Here is a 25,873-nt window from a genome sequence, read left to right as displayed (position 1 = left end):
ATGCACAGATCCAGACGTTTACACTGCCTGCCCTTGTCTAATCCCTTTCATAATGTTGGGAACATGGGCTGGCATATGGAAATATTGGGGGCTTACATATTAATGATCCCGTCTGTTACGTAACAGTCGGTGTTATGTTGAGATTCTCCTGGTCTTTTAAACAAATGAGATTTATATAAGAAGGAGGAAACAATGGAGTTTGAGACTCACTGTATGTCATTTCCATGTACTGAACTCTTGTTATTTAACTATGCCAAGATAAATTCAATTTTTCATTCGAGGGCACCTTTAAAACAGTCCATGTGACTACAGTGGTTCAACCTTAAATTTATGAAGCAACGAGAATACTTTCTGTGTGCCAAAAAAACAAAATGACGACTTTATTTAACAATTTCCTTTCTTCCATATCAGTCTCTGACGCACGTTAACAAGAGCACCACAACACATGCGTGTGGTGATACGAGTCGTTTCCTTGCATGAATTATTCAAACTTTCAAGTTGTGGCATGACAATATCACAATCGATGCACTACACTGTCTTGTTCAGTAGGCATCACTTGCCACTGATGACATCTACACCACCAGCTCTCCATTGTCTTTCAGAAGCTTGTGGCTGTGGTTGTGTTGCAGCCTCTTCTATCTCTTTTAGTTCGTTCTCTGTATATTCTTTTTCAAATAAGTAAGGATGTGCAAAAAAACACCTGGGTTGTTCCACACCCGTAGGACCTTCATTCATCTTTGGAACACAAATTAAGACATTTTTGATAAAATCCGATGGCTCAGTGAGGCCTGCATTGCCAGAAAGACAATCAACACTTACATTGCCCAGAAAGTTACTAAAGACATATTAAAATCAGTCCATGTGACTATGGTGGTTAAACCTTACTATTATAAAGCGATGAGAATTTTTTTTTTTTGGCACACGAAAAGCAAAGACTTTATTCAACAATATCTAGTGATGGGTGATTTCAAAACGCTGCTTCATGAAGCTTTGAATCTTCACGAATCTTGTGTTTCAAATCAAAGGTTTGGAGTGTTTAAGTCACATAATTTTAGTAAACGAGGCTTCGTTAAGTGTTTCAAAATTTCAATGGTTCACGTGGCAGTTTGATTCACGCTCCGAACCTCTGATTCGAAACACAAGATTTATGAAGATTCGAAGCCACCTGATGAAAACAGGTGCACATGTGTACAGTCACTGTTCTTTAAACAGTTAAGCTACCCTATTACAGACACTGCTGCCGGACACTCACACACACACATACGAAACTACTCCGATCACGCATAACATTATAACCACCTTCCTAATATTGTGCTGATCCCCTTTTTGCTGCCAATACAGCCCTGACCTGTGGAGGCATGGACTCCACTAGACCCCCGAAGGTGTGTGTAATGCAGTTCATTTATGTGGGAAAAAGGAGGCGGGAACCTGCGAATGTGCTTCCGGAGCTCCTCCATGAGAAATACGAGACCGGTGCAGTGTGCAGGTGACACTCCTTAGCAATCACGCCACTGGCCTCGCGCCGTTCCCTCACAGCTCTCGCTCCGGCCTGCTTGTCACATAACCCCATCATCATTTCATCTTCATGTTACTAATTTGCATACTAACTGTGAAATAAATATTATTCAAATGTTCTCTTGCCTCCCGAGTCTTTCTTTTAGAACTGATTTCCTGCACCTGTGGACCGTGTGTGAGTTTGGGATAAGAGGCCTTGTTGTCATAATTGGGCGGCGGGATTTATGCAGCGTTTTGTTTTGTTTATGCGGCACAATTATGTTTATATTCTTTTTGTAATAAATCATCTATTGGAACGAGCTGTGTCCGTAACAGACCTGGGCTGGGTTTCCCAATAACGATGTATCTTAGCTCTTAAGAGCGCATTCTACGAGCATTTCCCCAAAAATGCCCTTAACATGACCTTGCGAGAATGCGCTCTAAGTGCTACTTAAGAGTCGCTGTCCATTTGCGAAGTGCTGAAATATAACTGACGAGCAGGGTGGGCGAGAGCCATGAGAGAACAGCGCGAGAGAACGGAGGAGCTCCGGGAGCATAAAAAGAGGAGCGACGACAGTGAAGAACGAGAGAGGACCAGGCCTGGATATTATTTTATTATGTTTGTGTGGCCGGCAGACGTCCGCGAGGGTCTGCCGGCATTACTTTCGTTTTGTTATTGTTTATTTTGGAATTAAAGTTTGTTTGAATGTTCGCCGGTTCCCGCCTCCTTCTTCCCGTATATACGAACTGTGTTACAATAACCTTATAAGGAATCGTGTCCTCTGAACGTTTCACCTAATAATCGTCATCAGATGTGGATTAGCAATCAAGACACGTCTATATAAAGCAACTACCTACAGGCTGAGGCGCTGATTAAATGGCTGAACAAAAAAAAACAAGAAAAGATACCTTTCAAAAAGATGAAGTAAATGTTCTTCTAGAGGAGGTGGAGCGGAATAAAGATGTTATTTTCACCAGATTTAAAGGACATCATACAAATAAGGAGAAACAAAACATCTGGGAGGACACTGCTACTAAATTAACAGCAACCAGGGGGGTTAAAAGATCGGGTAAGGAGGTCCGCAAGAAGTGGCAGGATTTTGCAAGTCTGGCAAAAAGGAAGAGGGCACTGCAGAGGACTGCAATTAAAAAAAACAGGTGGTGGGACCAACGAGTCCCCCCTTCTCACAGCAGAGGAAGAGAAGGCCTTGTCAATACTTGGCACAAGTGCTTCAGATGGCATTAGTGGTGGTATTGACATCCATGGAGCAGTAGGGTTAACTCAACCTGAGCCTGAGCCAGGTCCTTCATGTTCAGAGGAGCTATATTCACCTGCCATCTCCCAGCACATACCATCTCCTACTCCTCCAAACAACCCTCCCAGGCCTCAGCCTCCATCTTCAGTTGTCCAGACTGCAGCCACAACACCTCAGCAGTTATATACCATAGGAAATCTTATGAGTTCTTTCAAGTGTTTCTGAAGTGAATGGTTAATGATTATTTCATAAGCATGTAAGTTTCAATATTACTAATATATAAAGTCTATATATTAAAGGTGAAAGTAGCACAAATATATGTACTTCATCTAGCCAATACATTTCTACAGGTACAGACACAAAAAAAAAAAAGTTTATTGCAGACATGTCTCACCAGCACTGTTCTATGTATACATATTAAGGAGCACAAATTCTGGTCATTCCAAACAGAGGATAGATTCAAGGAATATGTAATCTATACAATTTCTAAGCATGCCACACCTTCACTTTCTTCAGGGCAGGGCCTAATGTGATTACTGAAATTGGTGACAAGCAGTGGGATACATGAACACTATCACAGCCTGATAACCTTCACATGGTTCCTTCAAAGTTAGTATAGTATATAGAGTTTACACCTCAGTAGACTTGCAAAGGAAATCATGGCTGCACTACAGCGTGTTCTTCAGTTAAGGTTCAGAGGAAGACAAAGACAGAGACGACCACGAAGTAGATTGGTGACATTAAATGCCTTCATTATACAGCATCAAAACCCCTTGGATATGCTTGATGACATGGCTATAATCGGGAGATACCGTCTGCCAAGGGAACAAATAGCCCAACTGCTGAATAGCATCGAACCTCAGCTGATGCGTGCCACCAGGAGAAATTTTGCCTTGTCCCCTGAAGTCCAACTCTTAGCAGCATTGAGATTTTATGCAACAGGCAGTTTTCTCCAGGTACTTGGTGATAGGCTTGGATTAAGTAAAGCATCAGTGTCAAGAGCTGTTCAAGCGGTCACCAATGCATTACTTCCACTTGCTGTGGAACACATTAAATTTCCATCATTAAGACAGGACATCACAGAAATACAACAGTATTTTGTAACACATCATCACATCCCACAGGTCATCGGAGTGATCGATGGTACCTTGATCCTGATCCTTACACCATCTGTGGATGGCCATGTATATATATGCCGCAAAGGTTATGCAGCTGTCAACTGCCAGGTGATCTGTGACCATAAGGGTTTGATCACAGACATTGTGGCATGGTGGCCCGGAAGCACACACGACTCCTTCATGTTCACCAATTCATCTGTGGGTCAGGAGGCACAAAACTCACAGGGACAGTGGAGGCTGCCTGGGGACAGTGGTTACCCACTGAGGCCATATCTCTTCACCCCTGTGGCTAATCCTATGAATGACAGGGACACAGATTTCAACGAAGCACACCGTGTTGCACATAGTATCGTGGAACGCACAATAGGGAGGTGGAAGCTGCGCTTTCGGGCTATTCACCAGTCCAGCGGTGGTCTTCTTTTTGCTCCACAAAAGTGCTGTGCAGTAATAATAGTTCAATTCAAATCAAATTTATTTGTATAGCGCTTTTCACAATACATATCATTTCAAAGCAGTTTTACAGAAAATGGATGTCAACATTACAATTTAAAGAATGTAGTTAGCAAATAATATACTTTAGGTAATTAATTACAATCACTGTTAGCAGTTTAACTGAAGGTAGAAGCAAAGAGCTCCTGGAAAAATGAATTACATTAACAATAAATTAGGATATAGAGATTGTGCAATGTGAATGTTGATCCAGATGATTGCGTCTTCTGAAGTCCTCGCAGGAATTTGTGCCGTCTCTTCACAGGTGATGGTCATCTGAGGTCTTCTTAAGAGGCTGGAGCCAAACTGAAGCTGATGTAACAGCTATGTTGCACAACATTGTGGTTCAGATGAAAGTGCCCTTATTTAACAGGGAAGAAGATGAAGAGGTGGCGGAGGAGGAGGAGGAGGAGGAGGAGGACGACGACGAAGATGGCATGGCACCACATGCTGGCCAACCAAGAAATGTCCAATACATGGCTGGTTTTCGTGCACATCAGCAAGTCATTGACAGATTTTTTTGAGTTTATCTCTATTTTTCCCAGTCTTTGAAGTATATTTCCTACATTACTTATTTTATTAATTTTTTTTTGTTGTTGTCATTTAATTTAGATGTGTATTTATATTTTTGTTTGTTGCCTGCCCTTATTAAAAAAAACAAACAAACAAAAAAAACAATAAAGTGTACAGTAAAGTACAATCAAAACCTTATATTATCACAATGTACTTGAAGTTAAAGGTGTAATCTGCCAGTTGTCCTGTAGGTGACCTCATAACTCTGTCTTCTTACAATACACTTAGAGCTTTACGATTACTCCAGAGCACTTGTAGATCTACGATCATTTTCAAGTGCTACTTAAGTTACGATGCTTTTGGGAAACAGATCTTAATATTAAAGGTCCCGTTCTTCGTGATCCCATGTTTCAAACTTTAGTTAGTGTGTAATGTTGTCGTTAGAGTATAAATAAAATCTGTAAAATTTTAAAGCTCAAAGTTCAATGCCAAGCGAGATATTTTATTTAACAGAAGTCGCCTACATCGAACGGCCAGTTTGGACTACATCCCTCTACTTCCTTCTTTAATGACGTCACTAAAACAGTTTTTTGACTAACCTCCGCCCACAGGAATACACAAGAGTTGCGTTTGTAGAGTGTGTTTGTCGCCATGTCGTCGAAACGCTGTTATTTTCATCCCGCAGTCCAATGACCTTTGTTTGGCCTTTTGACGCTGTACTTAGAGATCAATGCTGTTGAATCACAACACAGGAACGGCTGGCACAATCAGAACTCGTTACGTATTTCTGAAGGAGGGACTTCATAGAACAAGGAAGTCATCAGCCCGTTTTTATGACAGTGGAAACAGCGGTATACAGATAGGTAAATTATGTGAAAAATACTGTGTTTTTTTACACGCGAAACATGAACACATGTTATATTGCACACTATAAACACAATCAAAGCTTCAAAAAACACAAGAAAAACGGGACCTTTAAGATCACTCGTACGATCGTTTTTACGATCAACTTAGGCTTACGATGCTTTTGGGAAATGCAGCCCTGGTTGGTAATGTACTTAGCCTTACAATTTTCCAAAATTTAAAATTGTTGTGTGTGTATGTGTGTGAGTGAGTGTACTGACTAACTATCACTGTGTGTGTTTTCTAGAGTGGATCATGGGGAGAGTTCAGGATAACAGCAGGACTACACAAATGTATGTCTACACACACACACACACACACACACACACACACGCACTCTCTGACACACACACACTCTCTGACACACACACACACACACACACACACACACACACACTCACACACACACACAGTATCTGTCAAAATGATGCTGTTTAATAATAAATAATAACTATAATACTTTTAGATCACTAATATTTGAATTATCGCTGGGACAGTAAAATACTACTACTGTAAATGAAAAATGAATATTTTATAAAGAACTGAAAATTACCCCATGATTTACTCACCCTCAAGCCATCCTTTAGGTGTATATGACATTATTCCCTCAGACGAACACAATCAGAGTGTGATGAGGTTCATGTGTGTATGGGAAGGAAGAGGACAGGGATCGGCTTTGACTGCTGACTGAGCTTTATTTTCACAGAACGAAAAATCAAACAAACAAAAGACGGTGCAACGCACATTCAATAATTCCACATCAAAAGACGGGCTTCACTCCAGTAGATCTGTTGATCAGGTGTATTCTCAGTCAGCAGTCCCTCTCTCTCTCACATGCTCCTGCTTCTCCTGGCGTTTTATCCTGTCTCCACGCCAATTACTGGAACGAGAAACAGGTGTTCGTGATTTGCATTCAACCCGCTCATTCACCACGCGTCTCCTGACGCTCTCTCCCGTTGCAGACTCCGCTGAACCACGCCCCACCGCCCGACTCAGGCCGGGGAGGCGTCCGGCCTGCAGCCCCCCCCCCCCCCATTTCTGGAGAGGAAATCGGCCACAGCCATCTGAACACCCGGCCTGTGGACCACCTTGAACTTAAAAGGCTGTAGAGCCAGATACCAACGAGTGATCCGCGCGTTGGTATCCTTCATGCGGTGGAGCCACTGCAGAGGGGCGTGGTCCGAACAGAGGGTGAACTCCCGCCCCAGGAGATAATAGCGGAGGGTGAGGACGGCCCACCTGATGGCTAAACACTCCTTCTCCACGGTGCTGTACTTAGTCTCTCTCTTAGAGAGCTTACGACTAATGTACAGCACCGGCCGCTCCTCCCCCTCTATCTCCTGGGACAGGACTGCACCCAGCCCCCTGTCCGACGCGTCTGTCTGCAACAGAAATGGGAGAGAAAAATCAGGAGAGTGAAGCAATGGCCCGCCACATAAAGCAGCCTTCACCTGGGTAAAGGCCTGCTGGCACAACTCCGTCCACTGGACCGTATCTGGTGCATCCTTTTTAGTTAGATCAGTCAGCGGGCTGGTGAGGTCCAATTAATTAGGTACAAACCTTCTGTAATATCCCGCCAGCCCGAGGAACTGTCTAACCCCCTTTTTGGTCTTGGGGCGCGGACAGGTCGCAATCGCTGCCGTCTTATCAATTTGGGGACGCACCTGTCCATGCCCCAAGTGAAAGCCCAGATACCTTACTTCCACGCGCCCAATCGCACACTTCTTCGGGTTGGCCGTGAGCCCAGCCCCTCTCAGCGATCTCAAGACGGCCCTCAAATGCTGCATATGCCGCTGCCAATCATTACTAAAAATAATAATGTCATCCAGATAGGCAGCCGCATATGCACCATGGGGCCGCAGAATCTTGTCCATGAGTCGCTGAAAGGTAGCCGGTGCTCCGAACAGCCCGAACGGAAGTGTCACAAATTGGTGTAATCCAAACGGCGTCGTGAAAGCTGTCTTTTCTTTAGATAATGGCGACAAGGGGATCTGCCAATACCCTTTCGTTAAGTCCAGTGTCGAATAAAATCGAGCTGTACCGAGCCGGTCAAGCAATTCGTCCACCCGCGGCATTGGATACGCGTTGAATTTTGACACTGCATTCACCCTGTGGTAGTCCACGCAGAACCGCACTGAGCCGTCCGTTTTGGGGACCAAAACAATCGGGCTCGCCCAGTTACTGCTGGATTCCTCTATTACCCCCATTTCAAGCATTGCATCCAATTCATCCTGAACTACCTTTCTTTTGTGTTCAGGTAATCTATACGGCCGGCTGCGAACTACCACGCCCGGCTCTGTCTCGATGTGGTGCTGAATGAGGTCTGTACGGCCCGGTAGGGGAGAGAACACGTCGGCAAACTCAGCCTGCAACTTGGATAAATCAGTGAGTTTGGAGGGCGAGAGGTGATCTCCCCCTGGGGCCAGAGCGAGGGATTGTTTCTTTACATTCGCCTCTGGTCCGAGATCATCCTCCCCGCTAATCACCGTCGCCAGCATCACTGACTCCGCCTCACTCCACTTTTTCAGGAGGTTGAGGTGATAAATTTGACGTGCCCCTCTCCTATCTGACCGTATCACTTCATAATCGAGATCACCAATTTGCCGTGTGACCTCAAACGGTCCTTGCCACTTAGCCAGTAATTTTGAACTTGACGTGGGGAGCAATACAAGCACTTTATCTCCCAGTGAAAATTTGCGCAGATTAGTTCCCCTGTCATACAACCGGCTCTGTCTGTCCTGGGCTTGTAACAAATTCTCCATGGATAGCCGCCCCAAAGTGTGGAGTTTTGTTCTCAAGTCCAGCACATACTGAATTTCGTTCTTTGATTGAGATGGTCCGTCCTCCCAAGTCTCCCTCAGGACATCCAGCACCCCTCGGGGGTGACGCCCAAAGAGAAGCTCGAAGGGGGAAAACCCCGTGGAGGCTTGCGGGACCTCTCGCACAGCGAACAACAGGGGTTCTAACCATTTATCCCAATTTTTGGCGTCTTCCTGAATGAATTTACGAATCATGGATTTAAGCGTGCGATTAAAACGTTCGACCAGGCCGTCCGTTTGTGGGTGAAAGACGCTGGTCCGAACCGATTTAATGCCCAATAATTCGTAAAGTTCACGTAACGTGCGTGACATAAACGCCGTGCCTTGATCAGTGAGGATTTCTTTCGGAATCCCCACTCGGGAGATTAAACTGAAGAGCGCGTCCGCAACACTCTTAGCGGAAATGTTGCGGAGAGCCACTGCTTCTGGATATCGTGTTGCATAGTCTACAATGACCAATGCAAAACGATGCCCTCTCGCTGATCGTTCTAATGGCCCGATGAGGTCCATACCAATTCGTTCGAAGGGGACCTGCATTAATGGGAGGGGGCGTTCGTGATTTGCATTCAACCCGCTCATTCACCACGCGTCTCCTGACGCTCTCTCCCGTTGCAGACTCCGCTGAACCACGCCCCCCTCGCCACACAGAGTTATATTAAATAACGTCCAGGATAATCCATGCTTTATAATGGGAGTGGATGGTGCCCAAAACTGAAGTACAAATAATTGCACCCATTCATTATAAGAGAAGTCCACACAGCTCTGGGGGGTTAATAAAGGTCTTCTGAAGTGAAGCAATGCATTTGTGTATGAAAAATATCCATATTTTACACTTAAACCTGTAATCTCTATCTTCCTCTAACCGTCATACGTGTGAGAGAGTGGAGCTCCAGCTCATGACGTAAGACGCAGCGTTAGCTCCGGTGAGAATGTGCTAGTCTCGCGAGAACCACACTGTGTACAGCAAAGGAAATCAACATGAATTGTTTGAGCTAAACTCTACATTTTATTGGAGTTAAAACACTGATTTCTTGTGAATATCCGGTTGCTTCAACAAAGCTAAAGTCTTGAGATTACGTGTGTCATCAAAGGCAGATGCACCATTTCACTAATTCCCTGTAAAGGATCCTGAATGATTGAAGCTATGGCTCGCTATTCTCTGGGATGTAAATACACGCGTGGAAAAATGATCTAAACGCGTGCTGTGTGGTCAACATTTCTGCTCAGAGGATTATAAGGCAGAGAAGAGTGGAAGTACAAGACGAGCTCTGAAATCATTAGCCATCGTCCTTCAGGCCTCGGTCGACGCCTCCAGTTTATACGAGTTAAGGAGAACACTTCTTCAAGAAGACTTTGGCTCAGCAAAGGCAGAAAGCTTCATATTGTGTCACACAGCAGCGCTCATCCTCTCACCGGCAGCATCAATAAGAGGCACACACTTTTATAATCTGAGAAACACACGTTCACCAAAATAATAATGTTCCATTACTGTGTTTATTATTAATGAAATACACTTCTATAATGAAATAAAGCTCTATATTACCACAAAAACACAAGATCCTAATTAGATCAAACTACACCAAAAACTAAACCCCTTTGCATTATGGCAGTTTACTTTGCAAACACGAGGCACAAAAGCTTTTCAATTCCTCGAACAGCACAATAATAAAAACGATACATACCAAATAAAAATAAAAACCAGACTGTCCTCCAAAAAAAACCGACCCTATAGGTTGTTTTTTTAAGCACCATATTACGACCTATATTTACGTTTTGAAGTCATGCGCCCTCTAGTGGGCTTAAAAATAATGACAGTGTCATGTTACGTCTGTCGTCATGAATGACGTATGGCTGTCATTACCAATCAAAATGCATGTTCATTTAAATGCAATGTGTGGACTTTTTACACCATTTCTCCTATTTCCATTTAACAAAATTAAATTTTATTAATGACTACACCCACCCCACCCCTAAACCTACCCTTAGTGATTTATAGTGCATTTACTCTTTATGAGCACATGTGTTCCCTGGGATCGAACCCATGATCGCATGATCACATGACTGCATATTGTTAATGCAATGCTCTACCAGTTGAGCTACGCTAAACCCGAGATGTGACACAGATAAAAGGGAACAATGCATTAAAATGAAACCAAATGCTCTTATGGGTCATATTTCATGAATTAAAATGAAAGTATCTTGTTGTCGATAGGGGCGCCACTTTAGTAAACGCTCTTATGAGTCGTATTTCAGGGAAGTGACAAACGACCTATATGGTCGTATTGGTTGGAGAACATGTTGCAAAAAACATGTGGGCTAGCCTACATCTGTATCATGTTGACTGTGAGTGTCCTCACCATTAAATTAGTTGAAGACGGCGGGTCTCTGAGTGATATAGTCATTCATAAATAAGGTCTAATTATGTTTCAGGTTCAGTTTTGTGTAATAATGCGTTAAATATTCATTTTCTGATCATAGGCGGAGGGTGAACCAACTAAAGAGATGCGATTCCCATTTAAAAACACATCTAAACAGATTTCCTCGAAATAGCTTTAACTCACTTGTCACAGCTCAACCTACATATCCCAACATAAACACTGCTGATTAATTATTATCTGCTAATAAAGTGTTTACGTTCACAAACGTTAATTTGAGCAGATTACACACACGGGATTTGGCAGAGAGAGCACAAAATGTGCTCCCTTTATAATCACTAAAAATCTCACTCATCTTAGTTCGTTGTGATCTCAAGAAGTTCTGTAACAATAAATAATTAATTTTAAAATTAATTGTTTATTGTAACGAGGGAATGTTTGCCAGCGTCCACAGCTCAGAATCCACTCGCTGCTCAAAACGAGTTTCTGTTCAGTGCTAACTTAAACACCTCTGATTGGTCGTTGCGTTCCGGAAATCAACAGATTTGATCATGATTGGCTACACTGATCAACGCTGCAAGAACACGTTAAAGCCTTCTTCAGAGCGCAAACACAGATACGCACCGTTTACCAAATCTGTTTTGCCAATACGCTAATATGAACTGATCCTAGACCCTCTAACCCTGTAACCAGAGACACTTCTTACTCGTCATGTGCCCCATCGACACAACTGTGCCCTTTTGAACACTCGCTGCTGGACAGGCAAGCGGACCGAGACCGCTGAAAAGAACTCTGGTGCGGTTCGAATGATATATGAACGCAACACGGACCAAAGACATGTAAACGATCCAAAAACAGGAAGACGAGACCCTAAAATGGACAGAATCCTCACGCATGTCAGTTTTTCCTGTCATAGTCGTGAGTTTGCCCATCACAGGCATCAGACGCGCGTCTCCACACAGCAGATCATTTGTGTGTGTGACGGATGGATTCCCGCCGCTGTTTTGACTACTTTACACATTTTATAAGCTCTTCACGAGTTCCCAGCTGGCCAAAAGACCATCACATGCAGGCTACACACACACAACGAGCGCATTTACCTCAGCACACAGCATTGATCTGATCTTCAGTAAGTTCAGCCTCAAAATAGGCAATACATCATAAAAAATGACCAATCAGGTTGTGAATGTGTCCCTATGCCTTAAGGTTCAGTATCTTTTGGTTCAGTGATAAAATTGACAATCTGAACGCTAATCGGACCAGGACTAAATGTTTTTTTTCTTTGGTTCAGACCAAATGAACCAAACGAACCGAACTACAAGTGTGAACGCACCCTTAATTGTACCGACGATTTAGTCCCTTGGGGTCAAATTGACCCCAAACTTTTACAGAGCGACTGCACAAGGAAATATACATTTGTTTATATGATAAACTAAATATCATTTTCTATTTACTTCTCATCTATGCATTTATGCTGTGTTTTAGTGCATATTTTGTATTTTCTTTTACCTATTTACTGCATAATTACTTAACCATGTCATAAATTGGCTCATGAAAAATTGATTTTTAATGAAAAAATCACTTTAATGATGAACTTAATTAAATCTGAATTGTATTTGGACATTGCTCTATGTGTTAGGGATAGAATACTACCATCTAGAGGTTTGTGAAAAAACTTTAGGAATTATAGTGTGTGTGTGTGTGTGTGTGTGTGTGTGAGTGAGATAGAAAGTTTGTTCCAATTTGTGTTTATGGTCAAGGATCAGACCTTTACTTATTTTACTTTATTTTACCTTTACATGTAACATTTTTAAAATTTAGGTCAGTTTTGTTGATTTTATTTGCCAATTTCTATAAAAGTGCTCTCAGTTGCAGTCACACACGTGTGTGTGTGTGTGTGTGTGTGTGTGTGTGTGTGTGTGTGTGTGTGTGTGTGTGTGTGTGTGTGTGTTCACCAGACCGCTTTAAAGTAAAAAACATAGGATGTTTTTTTCCTCCTCATGTTGTTAGACGGTCTCTATCTGGGCTCAGCTCTAGCACTACATGTTTCCACACATTAAAGAGGATTAAAACTCATAAACTGTGACGAGTGTTCAGTTCTACAGGAGGCTTTAAAATTCACAACTAGAGACCAGAAGATCCTAAATCAAGTTCAGATCTGAGACAAATCCTACATGAACTCCTCAGATTCTGTGATAGATCCAGACCAGAGCAAAGCATGCTGGGAACTGCCCAGTTTCAGTTCGTTCAACACCAATAATGATGAAGTGAACTTCAGTTTGACGTGTTTAAGTGGATTTACTCCATTAAATCAGGACAGAATGTGCAGTAATTGTGTGCTTTAACTCATTTTAATGAAGTTCATTTAACAAGCAGCAGAAATCATGTTTACAGTGTAGATTAAAAGATGATTCCTGATTGTGATGTGTTTTATCTCCACCAGATTCCCATCGGATCACTCTGGATCTGAACACAGTGAATAAATACCTTTGTCTGTCTGAGAGGAACAGAGTGATTACTGACACTGTCCCAAAGAGTCAGCAGTATCGTGATCCTGATCATCCAGACAGATTTGATTATTGGCATCAGGTGTTGTGTGGAGAGAGTGTGAGTGATCGACGCTGTTACTGGGAGATTGAGTGGAGTGGATATGCGTATATATCAGTGTCATATAAGAGCATCAGCAGGAAGGGAGCGGGTGAAGAGTGTGAGTTTGGAGCTAATGATCAGTCCTGGAGTTTGAGATGCTCTCCTGACAGTTACTCATTCTGGCACAATAAGATAGTGACTGATCTCCCTGTAAAGCCCATCATCAGCAGAACAGAAGTGTATGATGATGATGATGATGATGATGATGTGAATCACAATAGAACAGGAGTGTGTTATGAGTGTTTGTTTAGATCTAATGATCAGTCCTGGAGTTTGATCTGCTCTCCTATCAGATACTTATTCAGACACAATAAGATAGACACTGATCTCCCTGTAAAGCCCATCATCAGCAGAACAGTGAATGAGGAGTATCACTATAGAGTAGGAGTGTATGTGGATCACAGTGCAGGAACTCTGTCCTTCTACAGCGTCTCTGGAGACACAATGATCCTCATCCACACAGTCCAGACCACATTCACTCAACCGCTCTATCCTGGGTTTAGGGTTTATCATACTGGATCATCAGTGAAACTGTGTTGATGAATCAGATGTTGTAGAGTCTCTTCATGACATTAACACTGAAATATCACGACAATAAATGTGTGTTAATGACTCAAAATCACATGATGAAGTAAATGTTGAACTCAGTGTTCATGTATATTGTGTCATGTGGTGTCGTTATGAGGAGCAGGAGTGACTCTTACAGATTTAGATCCACTAACCCACTGAAAAATAACATCAACAATCAATTCATCAATTTAATCATTCACACACAAATGGACATTTTTACACGCATCAATAAATACACACATTTAAAACTGTTTATTTGATTCATGTTTTAAACGTACATTAATAAATCATTTTAAATCTCTTTTTAAAAGCATTGGTCAATTGCTTTTCTTTATCCGTTTGTCAGTCGAGTTAAAAACGCCATTGGTCAGGACACACGTGGAGCAACCAATCAGCTTTCACCTCAGTGTGAAGAGCCAATCCTCTGTCACTGTGAATGTAACATGCGCTGTCATTGGACAGTGAGAACAGCTATTCATCAGAGCCGCTGTTCTGAAATATTCAGGGTCAGAGATTGACGGTGACAGTGGGCGGAGCTTACATGAATATTCATGAGTTTCTGTTTTGAGTTAAAGCACCACTGAACATGTTAGTGGATTGTTCTTGGATCACAGAACTGTTTTCTGTAACCTGATTGTGTTTCTGCGTCAAATAAATTTATGATTCTTCTTTATTAATGACTGCTTATGAATGCTCAAACGTTTGTAGCTCACATTGAGTCATGAGTGATAATTTAGCAGTGATTCCAGTCTCTGGTCTATCGTTAGGAAATGAGCATCGAGTTTGTTTGTTTCAACTGTTTTGATTTGATTTTAGTTCGTTTGATAAGATAAAATATAAATGTATCTGTGGTGGCATAATAAAAGCTTCAGTTGTGATTATTGTGTCATTCCCTATTGCTTTCTCAGATAGCCTGCATAACGTTTACCGGACATTATTATTAAAACACATTGAGGGTAATAAGGTTTATGTTCCCTTTATGTTTTTGACATGCATGAATTAATGTAAACCTTCTTTATCCTTTTCTGCAAAACACACAATGCTCTCTATATGAACAGAAACATGATGAGACAGTGATATTAGCTTCCCTGCAGCACTTTCACAAGGTTTTATTTTAATGCGCTTTCCACAACAGATAAAAAAGTGTTAGAATTGAATTACAAGTGGTTAAATTAATCAGCTACAAACCTAAAGTTACTAATGCAGGTTTTATTTACAAATATTTAGGCTATATGGAGAAGACACTTGGCAAAAGTATGAGGAATAATATTGTCATGTGGATAATCAGACATATATACATACTTACTGTGATTGTTCTGTCATTGAATTGCTTTCTCAGTTGGTAAATAATTTTAAAGAGACTTTATTAAATCCTAAAGTGAAGTGTTATTTTTTTCATATTATTAGGAAACTAAGAAAAGATGAAAAAAATCTGCAAAAAAAAGTCAATTTTCAAGATAATATTTTAGAGATAATTTTGTACAAGCCAAATAAGCTTTACATATCTTTAGAAAAGGTTTTAACAATGTTTGTCATGTTTTTCAATTATTGCACATACAACTATAGGTCAGTTACAATAACTTAGGACACTAAAGTGAGCTTTCTACTGACTCAGAGAAACAGCAGAATAAAGATGCCCAGGGTCTCTGATCACCTGTGTGAACGTGCCTTAGTCCTGCTGCAGGAGACAAGAGGACTGCAGATGAGAACAGAGCAATAAACTGCAATGTCTGTAATGTGAGATGCCTGAGACAGTGCTACAGGGAGACAGAAGGACAGCTGATTGTCCTTCCAGTGCCAAACCACATGTAACCATAAGTCCACCAGACATGTTTGAGAACGTGAAATGCATTGATGGAAGAGTGGAGTAACATCTCACAGCAAGAGCTGCAAATCTGGTGCTGTCCATGAGGATGAGATGCTCCTCTGTAAAGCTGCAGGTGCCACACCAGACTTTCACATGTTCATCAAACGTCTGTGAAATTTGATCAGTTTATGTCTCAGCTGTTGAATCTTTTTGTTTAAAAATATTTACATGTTAAGAAATTTGCTGGAAAAACAGCTGAAAGTGAAAAACTCAATGTGCACCAACATTGATTGAATAATCAGTGTAAAATAAGGTTATTCACTCGTTTGCTCTGCTGTATCCTTGCGTTAACTGTTTATCTGAATGCCTGTCCTCAATCAGTTAAAATAGCTCAGTCGATTTATCATATATTACACAAACTATGCATTGTTTTAAACATGTGAACTGTTGACTAACAATGAATATTTTATTACCTTTGCGAAATTTGAGGAGCGTGTACTAATATTTTCAGTTCCATTGTCTCAAGGACACGCCCACAATAGGAGGATCTCATGAATATTCACGCCATCCAGTGGAACAGAATATTTCAGAAAAACTGAATATATTGTAACAGCGGTGTTCTGAAATATTCAGTGTCTGAGATTGACGGTGACACTGGGCGGAGCTTACATGAATATTCACGAGTTTCCTGTTTTGTGTTGAAGCGACTCTGAAAATGTTAAGGCCCCAGTATACTTCAAACGAAGTTCTTTTTTGTTCTTCGTTTAGGGGTAAAACGAAGTTCGAAATGCGTGAGCAGCGATATTCTGTAAACGAACATCTGACTCCGCTCACACTGCTGAGAGCGACGGTTAGATGAATATGTAAATATGTGCCGTGCACTTTCTTCTCAGTAACAAAACAAACACAACAAAAATGAGGAAACAGCAAGCATTTATTATAGAAAGCACCAGAAAAGTGTCTGATCATAACAGCGTGGGAATGTTAGCACGGGCACTCCAGTCACATCACGTCTTCATATAGCTCTTTATTCAATAGATTGCTTAAACTCAAGCAGCTTTACAGTATCAAACATGAAAAACAGTGTCAGTGCCTCATTTTTTACAAGCAACTTCATGTACTATAAAGCGGCTATCCAGTGTGTTCATGTTTTCACCCGCGGAGATCTTACCTCGACGAACTCAAACACACGAAATGACTCAAGAGACGCGCTCCACGGCGAGTGAAGGCGGAGCCTCAGCGCACACGTCCTGTTACGTCATCGTCACTGACCAATGGTAGTACGAAGGTGTTTTGGTGCTGGAGTGAACTTTTCCTGAATGTACGCTTTGGCAAGCAGTTTTGAACTTCCAAAAAGAACACAAAACGAACTTCGCTTTGGCCTGATTTTGTTCGAAATGACGTCACATCAGTTCGTTCTTTGATTTTGTTTGAAGTATACCGGAGCCTTTAGTGCACGCTCTTCGGCTTACATTATTGTATAATTTCAAGATTAACAGTAAAAACAGCATGGTCTGATTTTAGCTTTGTGAAATTGAGCTTCATAAGACACCTGCACAATCAGCAGACGGACTGAATAAAATGTAAATTCACTCTCTGACAGTAGGTGGCGCTCATGGAACAACAGTGATATAGCGTTTCCATGGTTACCACTATATACAAAGCAGCGCTGCTTAGCTTCTACTTCATATGGAGATAAGAGGAAAAGCCATCAAAACTTGACTGAAGACAGTTCCCTTCAGAGATACATTCATATCAATATTTATATTAATCTTCTATATTTCGCGAACAGTGATCTTGTGCTGGTGCAGTGTTTCCTCTGCTGGTGCGTCTGTTCTCCTCTTTGTGTCCGTGTTCAGTGTGTATCTGTGTTAACGTCCTGTTGACAGACTTCATAAATATTATTTTTGATAAATAATTATTACAAAGCAGTTTGTTTGCAAGCCCGGAATAAAGATTGACCAAAATAAACTAAAAACATTTGGATTTATGGCCAATGGACTACTGCATCTCTGTTTATTTTTATTATTTTTTTATTATAGTTCAAATCACCCCAGATTGGACATCTTTGCGGGCCGTATGTTTGACGCCTCTGGTCTATAAGCTATAAACCCACTCAGCGTAACTGCGTCGGCCACGTTTTTTTACATGTAGCACCACCCAGCATACCCGGTTAAAAGAGTCACCGCTCGCCACTGATTATATTATATATATATTTATTATCCACATAACTATAATATTCCTCATACATTTGCCAACTGTCTTCTCCATATAAATATTTGTAAATAAACCCGCATTAGTAACTTTAGTTTTGTAGCTGATCAATTTCCACTTGTAATTCAATTCTAACATTGTAATTGCTGTGGAAAGCTTGTAGAAATCAACTAAAACCTTGTGAAAGTGCTGCAGTTTCTGTTCATATAGAGCATTATGTGTTTTGCAGTAAAAGATAAAGAAGGTTTACATGCATTAATTCATAAACATTCACAAACATTTTTGAAATGAAATGAAATGAAATTTTATGAAATGCATTGGAGGAGAACGTATTCGGCGACAGGTGAAATAATTCTTTGACATGGTAAAAAATAATGAATGGTTTGTCTTTGTTGGTTTGTTTAGCATATGTTGTCACCGATTACGACCCCCTCCAGTGTATTTCTTATAGTAATTATGACCCTTTGTGTTCTGTCTCACTGCCTGTATCCACTTTTATGTCCTTAAACATTCGTTTTTTGGGGCCGACAGCTTATAAAAACTTATTTCTGGGTTTTTTAGCTTGTTAGCTGTACACCTTGTCACACAGCAGCTTTTAGACATTGTTCTGTTTTTTGTAATAAGTCAGAAAAGACAAAGAGGCAGCCTCACAATACAAACTCAATGGAGACGGTTGGATTGTTTTCCCCCCTGGTGGGCGTGGCTTTCAGATTATCATAAACGCGCTCTGTCTCTGTGTTTTTCAACTGTCTTAATTTGGGAGGGAAAAAAAATGATGGACCGTCCCTCAGGCGTCAATTCACTAAAAGTAAAGGCATGGCAAGTTCACATTATATAACAATATTACGTGACAATATCAATTCAAACTAAATCTAGAACTAAAAGTAAAAGTAAGAAACTAAAAGTAAATCTAGAATGAGATAAGAACAAGACAAAACTGCAGTTACAACATTAACCAACAGCACATTTAAAAACCTAAAAAATAAAATAAATAAAAATAATCACATAGGCTATTTGGAAATAACCTGGCATGGTAACAGGCAGCTATATGGATAAAAAAAAAAAAAAGTCAGCTCTTGCCTTACGATTCTAAAATGGGCTTTTTTTACGGAACACAAAGAATTAAAAAAAAAAATCCCTGCTTCGCTTTCATGCAGTTATTTATTTATTTTTAAAAAGAGGATTCAAATGTCATAAAATAATCCCAATGTAAATTGTGCCATATATTCCAACTGTTCTGAAGATATACTGGGTTTGATAAGAAACAAACCGAAGATGTAGCCTACATTAATTAATTATTAACCCTTTCGAGCTTGAGTTTAAAATATTGAGAGGCGTGCGTGACAAGTACGCCGAACGCAGCCACAATAACACTGTATGACAGGTGGATCGCTATTATTTTGTTTTTCCTTTTTTATTTAAAATATTCACAAACTTGCTTACACGTCATCAACTATCTGATATTCTGATTCTCAAATATGCGTAAGTGAATGTGTTTTGTCATTTAAAAAACTTTATAAATTATCTTTATCTTGATCTATAATGTGAGATGGGCGCCGCCATCTTAGTTTGCACTGCAGTTCACAGAGTCCTGTCAGTCGGATTTACAGCAGGTGAATACATCAGTTTCTCCTGAAATAAGTAAGTGGCTGGTGAACTGGAAGAATAAAAGAGTAAACTTTATAGTTACTTAGGCCCATTATGTGTGCCTGATATTAATAAAATGTCGGCAAATTATATTTGAATTCACTGTTATTGCTGCTTCCAGTGATGTCTGACATCACTGTGTATTTTATAAACACCAAATGTATTGTTTTAATGGTGCTTATGCGTATTTAAATGTATGAAACTTTAAAAAAAAACATGTGGCTGAAAACACTGCATAGTTGTGATATATGACAAGAGCTGTGCGTGTCCGTTTCGAGAGCGCGAAAGCACAGTTTGAATTTGGCAGTTACAGTATGTGACGTCGCTGAACGTTCGAAATCCCATTTGTGGGATCTTACTGCTCAAAGGGTTAAGCCTGGCCGTTGCAATTACATACACGCGAGCGAGCAGCAGTTCGCACCCAGGAGAAGTCAGCAGCCTAACGTTATGTTTTATTTTTATTTTTGTGGGATTTGAGCTTTAAGACAAGGCTACAAACCTCAAACGCCCGTGGCTTACAGTAAAGCACTGCCAGGTTCTGCAACAAAGAGGGCTCAAAAGCGAAGAATTCAAATCAACAACGCTTTATTGAGAATCAACTTTTAAACAGTCGGACTGCCAAATCCCGAGCCACCAACAGGGCTGAGGCTAAAGGGGAATCCGTTAACCAGGCAGGGATCAATAACAGAAAGCAGTCCGAGGGCAAATGCAGAGAGCAAGGTCAAGCAGGTGGGAGATAAGTAACCGGACAGGTAGACAGCGAAACCAGGGGACAGATCAGGACCAAGGTCAGGGGCAGGCAAGAGTCAGAGCCAAAGAGCAGTCGGCAATGCCATGCAAGGGAAAATCCATTATCCACAACCTAAAGCCAAAGGAAAGACAGCGAATAAATAGAGAACTCTGACAAAGAGTGAAATCTGGTGACAGAAGGAGTGTGTTCAGCTGTGAGCGGCCGCCACAAGGAAAATGCAAGGAAAGATGTACTTTTTTTTTTTAAAGAAATTATATTGCATAATCATGTATGGGGGCCAGACTAAACATATCCATCTTACCTTTGCATGGCGGATGTTTTTTTTTTTAAACAAGTCAGAGTCGCCTGGGTTTAGAATTAAAGATATTGATAATTTCGTCATAATCCAATTTATCCATTAATTCTCTTTCAAAGGACAAAAGAGTTAAATTATTAAGGTGTCCTGTCAACATCGATGATCTCAGGCGTGTCTTGATCCGGTTTGTTACAGAGAAAAGTCTCTCAACGCTACAGGACGTCATAGGCAGCGTTATGATGGCCCTTAACAGACTGTTGATGTTGGGGAAAATGTCAGCAGGGCAGCTGTCAAGAACTTCAATCAGTGAGGGGAATTTTCTGTTCTCTGTATCAACTCTGCGTCTAACGTGTTGGGTGAAAACTGTGTATTCAGCATCACTAACTACAATACCATACAAACTGCATGGTGCTTTAAGCAATTCTTTCAGGCCAAAAGTGTTGGATCCAGGTAAGAGGGATGCCGACGCTTGCATGATTCCATAGGTATCTTCTTGAAACCGATTGCTCAGCTCTGTTATCTGCCTGTCAAGAATACAGTTCCACAACACCCTTAAATCATCATTGCTTTTGACAGTGGATGTTTTCCCCAGTGTTGTGGTGACGACAGACTCATGGAATTTAGCAGGCAGCTTGCGCTTGCGAGAATTAGTAACATCCCAGTTAGCTATCTCGTGCTTGGCCATTAACTCCTCCGTTAGTCTGAGCACTTCGTCAAAGTCACAGTTTGAATCATCCCGGAAAGCTGCATATGTACCTTTCAGTGTTTCAATCAACGAGATACATTCTGTCACACACAGTGTTGAACTCTGTAATCCTTTCGTTGCAAAATCACTGTTCTCAAACAGCTTGCAAAATGTAACAAGAAGAAACGTGAATTTCTTTGTTTGTGCAGCTGTTCTGCGTCTATTTTTGATTGACCACTTGATTCGGCATATTCAGCCAGAGCCTCCAGTATTACATCCAGCAAATGTAATATTTTATGCACAGATCCTGATTTTGAGCTCCATCTAGACGACCTTTCCAGTTGAATACATTGATGGTTTGGATGCATTTCTTTTTGCAGCACAATGAACCGAGCGTGCCTTTGAGCCCCAGTGAAAAAATTGTTTATATTATTCACAATATCAAAAAAAGAGGCCACATGCCCAGACACTTTGGCAGCAGTGCAAAGCACCAAACTGAGTCGATGGGAATTGCAGTGTACATAAACGGCTTTCGAAAAGGTTTCTTTCAAGAGAACTTGAACCCCTCCTCTGTGTCCTGACATGACCGATGCGCCATCTAAGCAGATCCCGACGCAGAGAGAAGGATTTAACCCAAGTGGTTTAATGACCTCAAGGATCCTCTGTGAATTTCCAACAGCAGACATTTCTTCTGTTTCAATAAAGGCTATCGCACGTTCTTTGATTACTTTGCGATGAATGAAACGGACACAGACAGCAACAAGTTCACGTTTTGATTGATCTTTATATTCATCTGCAATTATGGCAAAATATGCGGGTTGTTCATGTGGCTCAGCCTTTATTTTACGAAGTAGCAGCGAGGCTGCCGCCTCAAGCAGCTCGTCCTGAACCTGGTGGCTCATAAGCGTGACATTTCGGGGAAGTTCCTTTAGTCTATTTTCAATTGTTGTGTCATACTTTGAAATGAACTTAAAGGTACACTATGTAAGATTTTCGCAGTAAAATATCCAAAAACCACTAGACTAGTGTTATATATTTTGTCCAGCTGATTACTAACAATATCTCTAATGTTTTCAACTACTTGTAAATCATGAGAAAATCCCCATTCTGAACAGTGACACGGGGCAGTGCAGTCGCCTGTCAATGACGTCAGTTACCCTTTGTTACCGCCTTTACTGACGTAGAAACCACATGACAACAGTGTCGTGGACAAATGCGGAAGTAGTGTCTAGCGTTCAGCAAACCACTAGCTTGCTTCAAGCAGTTCCTTATTTACTTCTTGCACGTTTTATGGTGGATTGTGTTACTCATTTATGGAACATAATTACTGTTTACCGTCTGCCGCTGGTTCTGTCGACAAGGACAGCTCCTGTAAACCTCATACTCATGACCGGAAAAGCGGAAGCGGCGCCGGCGACTGTGACATAATAAAATATCCCATACGCTAAACCAATGCAGTCTGAGCCGGAAAGAGAATTGATTAGTTCATTTCATGAATCTTTCGGGTTTTTGAGTCGTTCGTTAATCACGTGACAGACCCATACGCCAAACCAATGGAGCCTGAGCCGGAAAGAGAATTGATTAGTTCGTTTCATGAGTCTTTCGGGTTTTTGAGTCGTTCTTTAATCACGTGACAGACCCATACGCTATTTCTGACATTTCTGTCACTATGTTTTTGTTACTGTTTCTTGAGAATCTGTGGTGTGTTATTATTTTATAAATAAATAACCCCTGTTATAAATAAAATATTGATTAATTTATCTTTTTGTCTATCTGTAAATAAACACTAGGCTGTATAATAATATAATAATTCAAGCCTACAATACAAAGTATAGCCTAGTTTGTTCATTTTTACTCCAATTTTGAGTTTGCTGGTATAATAATTGCTTTTACTAGGCAGACCTGACATATTGGTCTAATATATGTATAAGAAGATTGCTCAAAAAGGACATAATGACATAAATTAAAAGCAAATAACATTTTGAATTTGAATTATTAATGTTAGTTTAAAACATTATGATAACTGTAGCTTTAACAGTTGTAACCCAAGCTGAAATAAAACTGGAGAGTTAGTTATTTACTTAGAAATATAATATGCTTGGGTCACACAGCCTCACTGTATTGACTGCATTGGTTTGGCGTATGGGTCTGTCACATGATTAAGGAACGACTCAAAAACCCGAAAGACTCATGAAACGAACTAATCAATTCTCTTTCCGGCTCAGGCTCCATTGGTTTGGCGTATGGGTCTGTCACGTGATTAACGAACGACTCAAAAACCCGAAAGACTCACGAAAAGAACTAATCAATTCTCTTTCCAGCTCAAGACTTCATTGACTGAAACAGGTGAACTACTAATAGCAGTACAGAACCAATATAATATTGCGCATGTGTGACTGAACGAATCACCCCCCGAGACGACTCGTTCTTCCTGAGTCACATTAAAGATTCGTTCAAAATGAACGAATCGTTCAAGAACGACACATCACTACCAATCCCTAGCGTTCATTGAATTTCGTAGTCGTAGCAAAACAGCCAAAAGTATTCCTCATATGTTGGACGTTATTTATTGTTATGTCTTTTAATAAAGTCTACTTCTATGTTGAGACATACGAGCTGTGTTTGTGATGTTTGAGTTGGGAGAGGCCAGACGCGCAGAGTCTTGTCTGGGTCCTTGCCATTCAACAACTTGCCATTCAAGTGTCTTATATGTGTACATTTCAGAAAACCCCTTGCTCACAAATATTACTGTCACGGTTCACAGATACATTGTTTCCTTCTTGTCGCGTGCTCTGTGTTGTGACAGCTGTGGGTGTGTTTGTGCTTGTGTGTGTGCGAGTGTGTTTCTGGGCGTGTCCAGGCCACGCGGCTCATCAGCGGATCCAGCTGCCGCTCATCATCTCATCACCTGCTGCTCATTCTCTCACCCTATATATACTCACTTCATTCTCATCTCCATTGTCAGATCGTTGTTTGGTGTCCTGTGTCGTGAGTGTTTCGTCTGTTCCTGACCGGAGTTCCTGTTCATTCTGTCTTCAGTTCCAGTTGGTTGTCTACGTTGCTCGTTCTATGTCTGGACCTTGGATTTATCTTCACGTCACTTCACTTCACCATCAACGGATCATCTCAGTCCCTGCGTCACTAGAAGCCTGCACCATTTATTGACTGTTTGTGTCTTTTTCTGTTTTCATCTGAATAAACCTCGTAACTTGCAATTGCTTCCTGTGATTCATCATGACAGAACGATCTGACCAAGCTACGGAAGCAGCAAGCGCCCGGCAAACTACCCTGGAGGAATTTATCAACAGCATATGGATTCTCAGGAGAGAAATCTGAATGAGACCGGGCGAGCTGTGCAGGCTTTAGTGACGCAGGTGTCCGAGCTCACCCAACAGCTCCAGCTTCTCCGTGGTCCCGCTGCGCCGCCCACACCGGCCGTCCTCCCACCTACACCAGAGAACGCCGCCAGTCCCGAACCTTGTCTTCCGGTGCCAGAAGCCTACTCAGGTGAACCCCATTTCTGTAGAACATTTCTGACACGTTGTTCTATGCATTTCGCTCTACAGCCCCGCACATTTAATACGGAACAGAGTAAGGTGGCTTTTGTGCTCACTCTCCTTACGGGGAAGGCTTCTCTTTGGGGGACGGTGGTGTGGGAGAATCAAGACCCATGCTGCGCCTCGTTCCAGTCACTCTCCGCGGAAATGAAGAGGGTGTTCGACCGGTCGGTCGCTGGGAGAGAAACCGCCAGGCAGTTGGCGGAACTTCGCCAAGGAGAGAAATCAGTGTCTGATTATTCCATCGAATTTCGTACACTGGCGGCTGAGTGTCACTGGAACGAGGAGGCGCAGTGGGACATGTTCCTGCATGGGCTGGCTGACCGTGTTCAGCGGGAGATCTACACGCTGGACCTCCCGACTACATTTAATGAACTCATTGACCTGGCGCTCAGGGTGGACGCTCGGCTGACCAGGGTCGAGCGAAGGATTCCAGCCCAGAGGAGCGCGGAGGGGATTCGCTCCAGCAGCGCGGACACGGTCAGTCCTATTCAAGATCATGAGCCCATGCAGGTGGGTCGAGCTCGGCTTTCCCGGGAGGAGAGAGACAACCCCCGGGTAGACTGGATCCAGAACTCCATCGTGGCCTGGAGCGAGCAGTGTCATAAGTCTTGTCTTGTCTCTGCCTGTCCGTCCGTCCGTTTCTGTTTCTGTTTTACAGGAGGAAGCAGTGGATCTGTCAAACGTGCCCGCTGAGTAGCTTGACCTGAAGGAGGTGTTCAGTAAGTCTA

At 41.7% G+C, this 25,873-nt stretch overlaps 1 protein-coding gene across 1 annotated transcript; it reads left to right on the top strand.

Moving 5' to 3' along the window:
• Positions 1-13,397: 13,397 nt before the first annotated feature.
• On the top strand, positions 13,398-15,310 carry LOC125245677 (stonustoxin subunit alpha-like; the record flags this gene model as incomplete). Its single annotated transcript, XM_048156389.1, has 1 exon — positions 13,398-15,310. A coding segment is annotated over one exon (759 nt), but the record flags the coding sequence as incomplete, so codon positions are not given.
• Between the last annotated feature and the right edge of the window lie 10,563 nt (positions 15,311-25,873).

The sequence above is a fragment of the Megalobrama amblycephala genome, linkage group LG14, assembly GCF_018812025.1.
Source record: "Megalobrama amblycephala isolate DHTTF-2021 linkage group LG14, ASM1881202v1, whole genome shotgun sequence".
In the NCBI taxonomy this organism is placed as follows: domain Eukaryota; kingdom Metazoa; phylum Chordata; class Actinopteri; order Cypriniformes; family Xenocyprididae; genus Megalobrama; species Megalobrama amblycephala.
The sequence above is the reverse complement of the archived record's forward strand: the minus strand, read 5'-3'. Positions and strand labels throughout refer to the sequence as shown.